Source organism: Macrosteles quadrilineatus, unplaced genomic scaffold (assembly GCF_028750875.1).
Source record: "Macrosteles quadrilineatus isolate MER2022 unplaced genomic scaffold, UCM_ALF_1.0 Scaffold_4__1_contigs__length_99947679, whole genome shotgun sequence".
In the NCBI taxonomy this organism is placed as follows: Eukaryota; Metazoa; Arthropoda; class Insecta; order Hemiptera; family Cicadellidae; genus Macrosteles; species Macrosteles quadrilineatus.
The window spans coordinates 35249436-35263414 of NW_026542597.1; the positions used below are offsets into that span (position 1 = coordinate 35249436).

Below are 13979 nucleotides of genomic sequence, written 5' to 3' on the forward strand. Positions count from 1 at the left end.
TAAATAGAAGTGTTAAAAATATTATACATTCAGCATAATATTCCAAAATCAATTGTTCAACAAAAAAATATTGTAGGCCTACTTTGAGGAAATAAACAACTGCGATGATTAAGTAAGAAAAAACAAATTTTAGCGAATTTCCCCTACAAAGAATCTATTACCATAGGTGACATAAGGCTTAGGTCTGGGACCAATTTACTTTTTCATTTTGATGTCCCCAGAGGCCAAAAACACAATTTGTTCAAATATTTATTTATAAGTATAATTTTTAAAACATGCCCAACTATAAAATATAGTCACCCTAATCACTGTCATTTCTGTAATATATAGGACGTTCAAAAAAGGTTGGGACATAATTTACATAGGCCAAGTGATTCCTTGGGTTAAAATAAGAAGAAAATCTAGGATATTTTTTTTCTAATTTGATTTGTTAATCAAACATCTGCCATTAATATTTTTCCCTAAACATTTTTATCTTTGGATTGTTTCAACCGATCTTTATGAAACTTGGTTCGTATGTAAAGGTAGAAGGGACCCATGTTATGTTAGAAAAAAATATCTTGGGCCATAACTGTACAAATTTTATTAAATCAGCCATTTATTAAATTTAATTACAAAAATTGGACCAAGATATATTTTAAATATTAATGAAGAATAGGCTATAAGCTGTATAAGAGTTTAAACGAGACCTACAGATCACAGCTGGTCTAGAGGTTTAAAACATTGAGTAAAGTATTCTGGTATAGAGGCTATAAAAGTTAACAGATTAATATAAGGTAATTTATTGCAACATTACATTCATTACAATTGCAGCAGAAAAGAAATAATAAAAGCTTACACAAAACATTTAACACTTTGTAAAATACTTGATTCAATCAAGCTGAACAAAGAACATTTAAATCAATTTTTGTGAGACTGAAGACATTTGAACTAAGTAGTTTAATTTGATTTATCATATCATTTCACAGAGACTTCTCTCTCTTATAAAGGATGTCCAAACAAGGCAAAATGGCAATCACTTTAATTTTTGTAGGAGTCAAACTACTATAAGAACACCATTTTAAAATCATATTGAAGATCACATATTTAGGCTGTAAACAAACCAAATAAGGCCATGACGGTAAAACTTTGAACTGTTGCCTATATAAACTTTAAAAACACTAACAATTATTATCACATTACTTTAGTTACAGTTGAAAATGATATTTTCATAGTTGGTTAAGTAAGTAAATCTCTACCAATAAACATATAAAAAACATAAAAATTAATTCTAAACATTTTCATTGATAGATTCAATAAATTTTCTCATTATGTTAGAAGGTCACTCGTTAAATGCCAAATGTATCCTCTGTTTAAGGTTTGTAATCACTAAACATCACAAAGTATACAAATTATTTTTTTATATGTTTGTACACAAATATAAATACTTATTTCATATAACATATTAATAAATAAAACTTTATTAATAATATAATATGAAGATATAACACTCAGACTAACGCTACTGGAAAAGTAAAGAAGGTGAGTGAGTAGGAACTCCACCCATGCTACGAGCTCTGGGCAGACATCGCTCTAAAACAAAGATAAAAAAAAATTTATAATTTCACTTATCAATAAATTTAAAGCATATTTCCGAGACTCACTTATCAAAGAAATGGTAGTTGTAAACAAAATATCATACAAAAGATCATTTTTAAAATCTTTGTACCAATTAATATTAAAAGTTAGATAATAAATCTAATACAGTTTTAATTTGTTGTACTAGTCATGCTTCTTATCTATCATAGTTCTTATCTATGTAAGTTATGCTTCGTACTATCATTGCTTCTTAGTATGTAAATATATTTAAAAGAGATGTTTATCTCTTATTGACTTTGTTCTTTTATAATCCAAAACTTACAACAGTTCGTTAGCAGAAGGAGGTAGTGGGGCGTATTCTTCAAAAATCATTGCACATTTGTCGTGGTTTATGAATTTCTTCTTCTTCTTAGTCTGAAACCACAGGCAAAAAATGCATCAATAATATAATACTTTTTTTCACTAGTTAAAATTACCATTTAATTATTTTATGTTTCTAAACACAGTTCGTCTATAATTTTAAGATATATAAATATTACATTGACCACTTAACTCTTTGTTAATAATGTATATTACATAAAGGCAAGCAATGGTCAGAGATACATTGTTATATTTTAATGATAATAGAATATTAATATTGATTAAATAACGAGAAACATAACTGTTAAGAAATAAATGCTTTAATATTATCTTAAGAGTCTTCATCACTCGCAGAATAGTTGCGTTGGGTTTTGGGGGTGCGGCCTTGGGGGGGGGGGGGAAGAAGGTTGTGTGGATTGGTAGGTAGCGCAGGGTCATTATACGTGCCATTCTGAAAACATCCAAACACACGACTACTTAAGACTCTGTACCTACACACACGCAGCGGCGAACTTCTCTACCTTTGGAAAAAATTTCAACGAATGGTGTTTTTGGCTTCTGGGGACATCGAAATAAAAAAGTAAATCGGTCCCGGGCCTAGGTCTTACCGTGTCACCTTTGGTAATAGCTACTTCCCTAAAGGGAAATTCGCTAAAAGACATGTTTTGCTCTTTTTTAGAGGAGTGATGAAGACTCTTAAGCTGATCTGTAAGAACGATAAATGTATCAGGATAATCCATGATACCACAAAACATTTCTCCACCATCTTATCTTATCTTGTCTAAACATACCTTGATAAAAGAAGAGCTGGTGGATGGCATGCCTGGTGCGGGGATGGGTTTCTCATCACTACTGCTGCAAGACGAAGGGAAATTCTCCTCCAAGGTCAACTTCTTGGACAACCCTTCCAAGTCCACATACAGCTGGTCCAACTGCTCATTCACCAGTTCAGGCTGTCATGGCACACCCATACAGGTTAATACGAGTACAATCACAGTATTAAACGATTTCCTTTTTATAGTAAACACCTTATACTTTACTATAATACCTTAACACATTACTACAACACCTTACAATACATTTGAGTCCCACAAGTCCAAAATAATTGGAGCCAAACATGTTTGGATTAGCAAAATAAAGTCACTGTGGAGTTTGGTCTCAATGACTAGATTGCATTATAAGACATTAAACATCTGACAAATCAAGAATTCCTGGTCAAGTAAAAAGCAATTTAAACGCTGTAACAAGGTAAAATCAATTGATAAACACAAGGGTAATAATAGCAGTATTTTCAAGCAACGTTAGCAAAGCATTGCTTCTTTAAATTGTTTTGGTTAGCTCAAAGTTCACTAATAATATCTCTTAGATGGCGTTTTTTTTTGTAAGTTTGGTGTAAAGTTTACAATATGAATCCTAAGTATGTATGCAAGTAAATTGCCTGTTAAAATTTGGGAAGTATGGTATTTCAGACGCGTAGTTAGACAAAAAAACTGGGTACCTCTGAAAATTATATTATATTATTGTTTCTTCATATAAATGTATACGAAAAACTTTCCAAAAAAATTGATTCCTTTACTTTTCTTGGTTTAACACGTTCGCTGCTACGGACGTTCCGGAACGTCAGCCGGGCCACGGCGCCAGGAGCTAAGAACGTTCCAGAACGTCACCGTTCATTGTTGTTTAACGTTGCTATGGATAAGCCAGCACGTCACAAGCGTTCTATATTTTTTTGCAGCTCGTGGGGACGTACTTTTCTAACAATAAAAAATATAGTTTCCCAAATCACCACCAGGGTCGTTTGGAACAGGGCTTTGTTTTACCTCTTTCCTGCTAGATAGCGACATTACTCTACCGACTGTAACCTGGGTAGTGCTGCTATCTATCAGAATCACTTAGTACTATATCTAAAGCCAGTTTTATTGCAGAACATTGCCATCCAGTATAACTACTGTTGTTTTTATTGTAATTCAGTGTATAGGTGGCAATGTCACGCAGCGGCCGAGCGTTAGTTCAGCAACTGGCGCCGTCCCGGCATCTAGCGCTCAGCAGCGAACGTGTTAAGAATGATATAAGAGTAATTTCCCTAAGCATGGTTTAGGTTATGCAGAAAATATACGCTGACAAAAGAGTCATAACATATGTTAGTCAACGGATCATCTAAACTAGCACATTACAAATACAGAACAAAAGGGAAGAACAATTTGATTAATATAGTTGAGCATAATTTACTACAAAATGAATAGGCCTAACTAATTAGGGTCGCCAGAATTAGGCTAATGCCCCATTGACTTTAGATACTCCAAATAGCCATTCCATTTATGTGAACCAAATATACCATTGATTTTTGATACTGCAAGTAGACATCCCATTTATGTGAAGCAGATGCACAATCGACTTTAGATACTTTAAGTAGACATCTCATTTACGTGAGCTTCATTTACCTTTGTCTTATGACACTGCAAGTCTTTTTAGTATACATCCCATTTACCTTAATGTAGCATATAATGTAGCGTTGACTTAAGAAAAGTATTTGATTGATATGCAAGCTCTGCTCAATATAGCAAGCAGACAACTGTGATGTACACCTAGTTATTTTGCTTTATATAATGTACAAATTCAGTTAAAATATACATTTACTGAATCACCTCCTTTACATTGGACAAAAGATGTTAAGTTATGTAATTTGCCTCAGACATATTTATTTTCAAAAGTTAATAGATTTACCACACCAAGTACGAATAAAAGTAACAGATTAATATAAGGTACCTAATTTATTGCAACATTACATTCATTACAATTGCAGCAGATAAGAAATAATTAAACATCATTTTAAGATAAGAAAACATCAATTTAAAGCATATAATCAAGAAAGCATTTAATGTATATAAATGGGTATTTTTTAGTGAAGTATTATATTTTAATATTCACGCTCATTGTTTAAAATCACCTGCAAAATAACATGGACTCCATGCATAGAGAATAAGTTATCAATACTAAAACTTTATTATTAGTCTATGAAATCACCTGATTGTACTTGAGGAGAGTTTCAAAGTCTGACTGCAGGACTTGACTTAGTATAGAACCACCCAACTGGTATCGCAACATGAGATCTGGCGTAACTTCTACGTTCTCCATCCAAGAGGGCTCCTGAAGAATAAAGGAAAATAGAGTTAGTTTTTATATTTACAAAACTTAAACGAGTACATGATAACTTAAAGAGCATTTTGTTGTAAAAAAATTAAACGAAACAGCATTTAGTTTACCATCCTATTATATGAAAAAGTGGTGTTAAATGTGAATTGCTGAGTGTAAATATCCAATTTATCGTAGAAATGGGTGGGAGAATTTTGTTCACTGGCATCAAGGTAGCCTATAAGATTAATTGACATTTCTGTGTCCTCTGATTTATATTAGTTTATGGTAGTACAGATGAATACATTGAGGATTATGTTTTAATTTTGAACATGTTTTATGAAATAAATCGGTGATTACAGATTAAAGTATCCATCATGTTTAGAAAATAAAAGTAATAATTGGAGCTATACCAACTAAACCCTTTAAAAACTGGAAACATTTTAGTTTGATGTATTTTACCTAACATCCAGTGTTATAAAGCCAAAATATGACATCTTTCAAAAAGTAACTTTAGCTGCAAACTAAACTAACTAATACAAACAATTATTTAAAGTCAACTAATAACTATATCTTTTCTTAAATAATTTTAAAAGTTATAAATGTTTGAAGAACCAGTCAAAGTATTTACCTTGCGGACAGTTTTCGGTGTCTTTCCTGTTGATCTTTGTTCAGAGTTTCTCCAGTTCTAAGGGACAAACAAATTATTTTAATGCGGATAATCAATACTCGGAATATAATAGTAGGCTACAATTAAATAAAAGTGAAAGAATGAACAAATATATCAAAATGATCTGTAATAATCTTATAACCCGCCGAAGGTGGTTTTAATTTTTGATTTGGTCGCCCGTTGATGAGCGATTAGATCACCATCAATCATATCGCCGGTCGAAACATATTTTTTGTTCCAGGAGTCAGGTGATATCATGTGGCAAACGAATCAGAGTTTGTTGATCAGTGTGAGAATGGAGCTTGAATTTACAGAACAAAAACAACAATATTACATTAAATATTCATAATGAATCAACAGTTGTTTTAAATACAGCAAAATGAAATTATAAAGATTATAATACTACATCAGGTAACACCAGCCAGACATCAGTGCATAGAGAGAATATCGATCAAGATGATAGCTCGGTCCCACACACTTGGCGATCTTTTCACCCAACGATCTCCGAATCGCCAGCAAATTGGTGGATTGCAAGGGAAAATCGAGCAATCAGGAAGTCGCCGGGCGATGTCAAAATCACTGGCGATCCAATTGAAACACCCCCATACATGGCGATATTTAGGCAATATGGTCGCCAGTCATCTAATCGCTCATTGAAGGCGACCAAATCGCATAATGTATGGAGGGAAAAACAATACACTTGTCCAGAGGAAAATTCTGTGCAATCATCTCTCAACACAATCTCACTATCACTAACAAAAAAAACTATTTTACCTTATATTCTTCTCCAGTCTCTTTTTCTTGTGAACCTTTCATGCTGTCGTCGGATTTTTCAGTCTTAAGAAACAGCGAAGAGTAGGAGCAGTAGCTGGTGTCATCATGAGTCAGACTAAACAGACCATACATTGAATATTATGGAAACATTTCATAACTGCTCTCTGTTCAGGGAATTAATCATTAAAATAATTCATTTATACAATCTTTCAACAAATTTTATGTCTGTGTACAATAGGTGATTTGAAATACGGGAGATTAAACCATTTTGTTAATAAATTTTTACTATTGTGGAAGTTGCACTAGTAAAGTGTTCCATTGTGCACTCTATGTACTCTATGTTTCAAACACAAACTCTTTAAAATGTCCGCTTTATAAACTCACAAAATGTGAATTTTGCATTTTGCAATGCTTCAAAAACATTTGTTTAAATACTGTTATGATTAATTAATTAATTTGATAATACTTTAATAAGTTTATTATGATTTTTGTGATGAAAACGTTGATACTTAAACATTAAGTATTCATCTAATGGATAATTTTTATCAGAAAAATTCTACACCGGTTCCTTTTGCTCCCCAACATTTTTGGAGTTTTTATTTTACAAAACAAACAATACATTCCCCCCCTAATTTAAAAGCTTGTCAATAAAGTACAACATAATTCATGAAAGCACTTATAAATACAAATGAATCTTGGGTAATAAATAATTTTGGAAAACAATTTTGGAGCAAATTCTCTATCCCTTATGTCTTGTCTCTTGTCTATACAATGTAACTTAGACTAGTACAGTAGAACCTTGATAACAAGACTCTCATGTGGATTGTAAAATAAGACTTGTTATCAAGGTTGACTTCTTATCGAGGTTGGTAATAACATGTAATTAGGGGTAAAATAATTTTAAGGGGATTTTAAAATCACATTTGTTATCAAGGGCTACTTGTTATCGAGGGTCTTCTTATCAAGGTTCCACTGTAGTATAAACTAATCCATCTTTGAGAATGCAAAACACTGTCCAAGAAGAAATCCATTTATTTATAACCGTTTTTTAATTGAAAATTCTTTTTACTAACAACTGTTTTTTAAACTTCAACCTTTTCAATTCAGTTCTTAGAATAATTGAAAAGACTCACTTTACAGTATTGTTTTGTTACTTTATAGTACAAGTTGGGCCCTATGAGGTTCAATAATTGAGAGAAAATAAGTAAAAAAATTGTAATACTTTTGAAGTCAACTTATCAGCTGTTAAGACCAATTTATTTAAAACAATGAGTGAGGGGTTGGGACAATCACAATCAGAGGTAATGAGAGTTTATAAACAAAAACATTACCTCTCTAAAAAGTTATTAGTTATTTTTAGTAATTAAAAACGGTCGTAGGTAAAGTAGTATACGCAACTCTCGTAATTAGCATTTACGATACTCGTAGAAGTTTTAAATTTTCTACTTGTGTCGTAAAGACTATCCTTTGGCGATTGTTGTGTAAACTACTATTAAGTTACACTTGTAATAACAGGCTGATTGGGTCAAGTGAATAACTATCAATATAGATAATTAAATTACGCATACAACTTATCAAGTATGGTATATTAAGAACATATTTTGATGTGTTACTCATGATCAAAAGTGCCAGTTTTCGATTTCCCAGTTTGACTAGTAAATCCTCCAGGAGAATAAACTGGCGAGCTTGCTCTAGACTTGTTCTCTTTTTTCGAAGAATCCGACATCGCCTAGACAAAACGGGACAATCAGACGTAACGTACTTAAAAATAATTCATAACATCCTGAGAATGAACTAAATGAAGATTAACACATTTGCACATCATACTTACACAGGTTTAACAATTAGCAGAAAGTTAATTGTTACATCTAAGTCTAATATAATTAATATTGCTCAAGAGGTTATATCAGAGAAAAAGCAAAGAAAAACTAGTTATGGACAGTAAAAAGTACAAAGTAGATAACCAAAGAGATAGCAAAGAATTATGTCATTATTTGGTATACTGTCAGAAATACTTGCTGGAAAAATCACCATTTTAAAATTAGAAATTTTATGGCCAAAAGATAAGTTAAAACTGATTTATTTGTTACAGTATTCAAATGTTGCAAATAAAACATCCTGAACTTGGACGTTTAATATAAAAAAAATATTTAGATTAAAAGCAAGTTTTAGAAACTGTTCATTCAGAAGGTTTAACATTTCATTCATATGTAACAGTCTACAAACTTTAAAAGAGTACCCATGTTTAAGAGTTTATAGTTAACCCATATTTAAATATTATTTTTAAATGAGATTTGGTTGGTGACAGATTTTTTTTGTAAGTGCCGGATGTTAGTTGTATAAAATCCCTTTAAAAAATACATTACATTATTTCTGTATTCTGAACCCAGATTATAACCTATAAATTTGAGCTGGTGATATTTATTTTAATTAAATTTGTACTAGACACATAACATTTGGATGCATATTAATAAGATAAAGACATCAGAACCACTTCTAAAAGTTGAAATAACTTTTATACATACCAATCCATGGCAGAATTGTCAGTCAGGTAAAAAATACAATTAAAAGTTGACTGCTTCAAATGCTAAAAATGCATAGAAGCCATTGAAATAAATAATCAACTTGTGCTACTTTAGACCTGGAGTTCCATCTTTAAATGATTAAAAAACAAATGAAATTATCAAAGGTACCAAATTTAAATAAATCCTGCTAGACCTTAAAATCGAAGAAAATACAGCCTTTAGAATCCAACTCTGTCAAAAATAATACTGAAATATTAGACTTTTTAAAGGTAGACAGTTCTACAATCATGCATTAAGATAATAAGAAAATGAAAACAAGTTATGAAGTAGGGTTACTAATTTTGTAAAGAGTTTCTCTTTTACGAGGAAAAACTAAAAATAAAGAAACTGCAATGATTTCTGGCCTAGGTCATGTATAGTGTCCACAATTTCTAAATTATTTAAGGATTTTGTGAGGAAGTAAGATTTGTAGAGTTACAAAGAGTAATAGAATAAGCTACAAGTGTAGATACAGATTTATAAAGGTTTGTCAAACTATATATAAAAAAATCTTATACATTTGTCGAATCATATTTTTTATTGTTCCAACTAAAGCCTTTGTATGATTTCGAAATCAATGATTAGTTTGTTAATGTTATCTATTTGAAAAAGATCACAAAATATAACACCAACAACTCTAATCAACAGATAATGGTCATCAATCCCTTTTACAAAAAAAAGGATTTGGTTCTCATCCAAAATCCATATGTTTAAAATAGAATAAGAAATAATGAGATTAATTATTTATGGTAATACGTTTCTGAAAAAGTGAAAAGTAAAAAAAAATCATACCATATTAATGGAATTATATATAAAATATTGCAATAAGAAACTCTGTTAATAGGAATTATGCAACCTACTACAAGGATTGTAAAGATACCCCCGCCGCAGCAAACCTGCAGACTAAGCGAATTTCCATTTGCCTGATTGGATTTACACTAAAATGTCTCCTTAAAAATATCACATTTATTCCCTATTTAAATAAGATTAGTTTAACTAGTACTTAGGTTTGCTGCAACAGGAAGGGTAAAAAGGTGTTTTTTTGTAAAATGTTAATAGTTTAGTATGAAATGAATGCATTTCTCCAATTTGATCAAAATATGATCATAAACAAGCAAACTACAACAGTTTACTTATCCTCCATAAGAATAACATGGGAATTTTAAATTTACAGTTTTTTGGAATTTTCTCTGTAACCATTAGGCGCATAATAACGCTTCAATATACTAAATTATTTGTTTTTTTTAAGCTCTACAAAATAGTTTGGAAAGAAAATGCAAAATTTTAAGTTTTTAGGGTCAAAAATGGGAAAACCCATTTTTTGCCACATAAAACCCCCCATAAACACCTATTCCCATATCATGCTGGTTCGCAAACTCGTTAGAATAAACGTAGGTTTACACGTTTGTACCAAATTTCATCAAAATCGGATGATTTTTGCTTGAGTTATCGCGCTAACGAACACATATATACATATACATATAAATATATCTTACTAATATTATAAATCTGAAAGTTTGTGTGTGTGTTTGTGTGTTGCTCAATCACGCATAAACTACTGGAAGGATTGGGCTGAAATTTGGCATGATGATAGCTCACATTCCCGATTAACATTCATTTAGGCATATTCTTATCTCAAAAATCCTTTTGGGCTCCGCCCCAGTGGCTTTGTTCCCCATGTTAACCTTATGAGAATTCATATTTAAAGGGAATTAAAGAATTTAGTCAGTTGTTTCAATTTTAAAAGTTGGTTCTATAATATGCAATGGCATTAAAAAGTTATAAGGTTTCCCAACAGGTCGCAGCACTATTATTATTTTGTTTTTGCATATATGACAACAGCTAATTTGAACCAAGCAGCAACAAAAAGCTGTGATACACAATGAGAACTGTCAAAGTAGGATTGTTTACGGTTAGGTTTGAGTTTTTAATTTAATGAATAATTTGTGATATTTTGCGAATGTTTGATAATTTATTTTTATATTGTTTAGGTGCAGTTGTAGAACATTATGGCAATGGTAGATGTGTTATACTATATCATGCCGTGAATTTATGAACCAAATTTTATCAAACTGTGTCCTCCCTCATTGGAAACACAAAGCTATATCCGCAAGTATAACTGCAATAAGCATTTTATACTTATATGCCAACCCCGTACGAAGGACGGGTGCTCTGCTAATATATTATATATATAAATATATATATATATGAATTGGAACGGATGGTGTTTTTGGTCTCTAGGGACCTCAAAACGAAAAAGTAAATTGGTCCCGGGTCCAGGTCTTACCATGAGTACTACGGTAATAGCTTATTCCCTATAGGGGAAATTCGTTAATATCCCTCTAGGGGAAATTCGCTAATAAAACCACCTGCGTAACATTTAAATAAGTGCTTTCTTTAAATGCTTTCTTACTTAAGTTATGTGATGGGCAATGGACGTATAACACTGAAAGTCCACATACTACAGTATTGTCAAGTCTGAATCATATTTTGATGTGTGTTTCACAACCATTTGAGAACACTGATGTTGACTAAATATTGTTCCCTCTTATTTTATGGTGAACTAGTGTCCCTGTTGCTCGAATTCGAGCAATTGCTAGGTATTACAGGCGTTATTTTAAAATGAATAACAGTCATAATTTCTGACTTTAAAAGACCCTACTCAAAGATTATGGAAATACTCATGATGCACATAACAGATCGATATAATCAACATTTCTTGTAAATATCTTATCATTTTTCAAAAGCTGATATTGTTTTTTAGTGTTTTCTACAAATAGCCTTACTCATAGCCGCATTAGGTTGCCCATAATAACGATTATAAATAAATAATAAAAAAACATTTCTATTTCTTCTCCTTGGTGGTGTTCTATGACTTTCCTATGTTTCCATTGTTTGCAAATCGGCTCTTTTAATGATTACTAAGAAATGCAGCACAGTGTTAATTCAGTTTTCTTTTTAAGATATCAATTAATCCAGGCTCTCTCGCTTTTTCCATTGTATTATTTACGCCAACCCAAATTCAAATAGTAAACATTTCATTTCAACCTAGTCAGTAAATATTTGTAGCAAACTGTTAAATTAGCAAACTTATTGACTGTTTACAATTAACATATGTTCTTCTTCTCACTTTTAATTTCTGACAACAGCTGGAGTTTCATAACAATTTTTGTTTCCCATGTTAATCTTATGGAGAAATACAAAACTTTAAAGGGCCCCAGGGCCCCATTCTCTAATATTTCCCTAAAAAGAAAGTTTCCTGCACAACTTCACGCTACGCTCTTTCCAATGAGACCAAAAACATGTCAATCGGTTCAGTAGTTTCGGAGGAGTAATTGTCACAAAAATCCTGCTTGCGTATTAAATAAGTATATAGAATATAGATTTGACAGGTTTGCCTTCACTCGTGGTTATAAAACTCTGGCAAGCAATTATTCATACTAAGATCATTTTATTTACAAAAAAGTGTTTGTGTTGGTTAAATAACAATTAAAAAGATAAAACAAAAACAACTCACACATAAAACAGATAGAAACATACCTTAAAATTAATTGTCTTCAACTGATTTATAAGGATGATACATTTACAAGAGAGTTTGTCTAACACATGGGTTTAACTCAAAATGTGAACTGTTGAATTATATCAGCTGTATATTGTTCAGTTGTCTTATGGACTTGTTTAGCTAATGGACTAGAAAAGTTAGTAGCCTATGAGAACCATACTGAAACGTTTATACAAAATACTACTAAAATAACACTTTCAGCATGCAATAGCCTCACAACTGATTTACAGAACGTTCTATGGGAAAAATGATAAATAACAGGAATCGTTATGGTGAAAACTGTGACATAAATTACGGATTGGAATCATCGATCACCTGTTTAAGAGAAGCTGAGGCATACATTGTGGAGCCAGTTTCGCCTTTAACTGACGTGGCTCTCGACGAAGGTTGCTGCAAATGTGTGTCAAAGTCAACTTGAATAATTTATATAAAATTATGATTTTGAGGGACTGATATGGGGTTGATTAGGGAATTTCAAAGGAAATGTGTATATGATTCACCAAAATTATCTTAAAAATTTAGTTCAGCAACTAAAAATGTCTAAGAAAAAAAAATGATTTACCACGGTATTTAAATTTAGTTAAGATTTAGATATTCTTAAGATTTAAAATTTTTATATTGCCCTTAGGACGTCTCTATGCCACAGCAACTAAATTCCAGCAAAAATAAATTAAACTTGTTTCTGTTCATTTCTCAGCCATTGCAGATTGATTTTATCAGGTTGGTTAGCTGAACTTGTACATTTCATAAACACTACCTTAACTGATCAGCCAATGGTGAACTAATTTTTAATGGTGATTTTTCCATAAAAACTCATAAAATAACAAAAAAAAATAGGTTTATTTACAAATGCGGCTACGGCAATTTTGATTAAAATTTAGTATGTTATGTTCCCTTAACTCTGAACAAAATGGTACAACCCCTAATGCTGTAAAAATTATGATTCAAAAGTTATCGCAACTTTTGTGATTTTTCCCATAAATTATCATTGAGTTACTCCCATCACTAAGACTGAATTACTGAATGTACTGAATTACAATAAATTGATCGTCTAAATTAAAGTGTGTTTTCATTTTGCAGATGTTTGAATCTCTAGAGCCTTGGATGACTAGAGTGTGTGTCTTATTGCTGTAAAGCCCGTAGGCTTTAACGAAAAAAGAAAAAAAAAACACATTTGTGTCATATAATGGGGAGTCAAGACCTAAACTAATTTTTTTTAGATCTAAGACAGATGCTTCTCAAAATTGTTGTACTGTAAAATAGATTGGAAACAATTCTAAAAAATCATGTACCAATAGCAAACTTCATCAAAATTGGATCATTTTTGCTCGAGTTGTCG

At 31.5% G+C, this 13979-nt stretch overlaps 1 protein-coding gene across 5 annotated transcripts in view; it reads right to left on the reverse strand.

Moving 5' to 3' along the window:
* Window positions 1–684: 684 nt before the first annotated feature.
* Window positions 685–13979, reverse strand: part of LOC128993494 (period circadian protein) — a 59675-nt gene continuing 46380 nt past the window's right edge. For 3 of the 5 annotated variants that reach the window (XM_054417443.1, XM_054417440.1, XM_054417438.1), the window contains 8 exons: window positions 12956–13030; window positions 8128–8243; window positions 6515–6629; window positions 5702–5758; window positions 4963–5085; window positions 2730–2891; window positions 1901–1992; window positions 685–1572 (listed from right to left, as the gene is read on the reverse strand). In XM_054417443.1, coding sequence (XP_054273418.1) covers window positions 1548–1572; window positions 1901–1992; window positions 2730–2891; window positions 4963–5085; window positions 5702–5758; window positions 6515–6629; window positions 8128–8243; window positions 12956–13030 — 765 coding nt within the window. In that variant the 3' untranslated portion in view covers window positions 685–1547. The remainder of the gene's footprint in view (window positions 1573–1900; window positions 1993–2729; window positions 2892–4962; window positions 5086–5701; window positions 5759–6514; window positions 6630–8127; window positions 8244–12955; window positions 13031–13979) is intronic. The other 2 variants (XM_054417439.1, XM_054417441.1) reach the window with 2 other exon arrangements.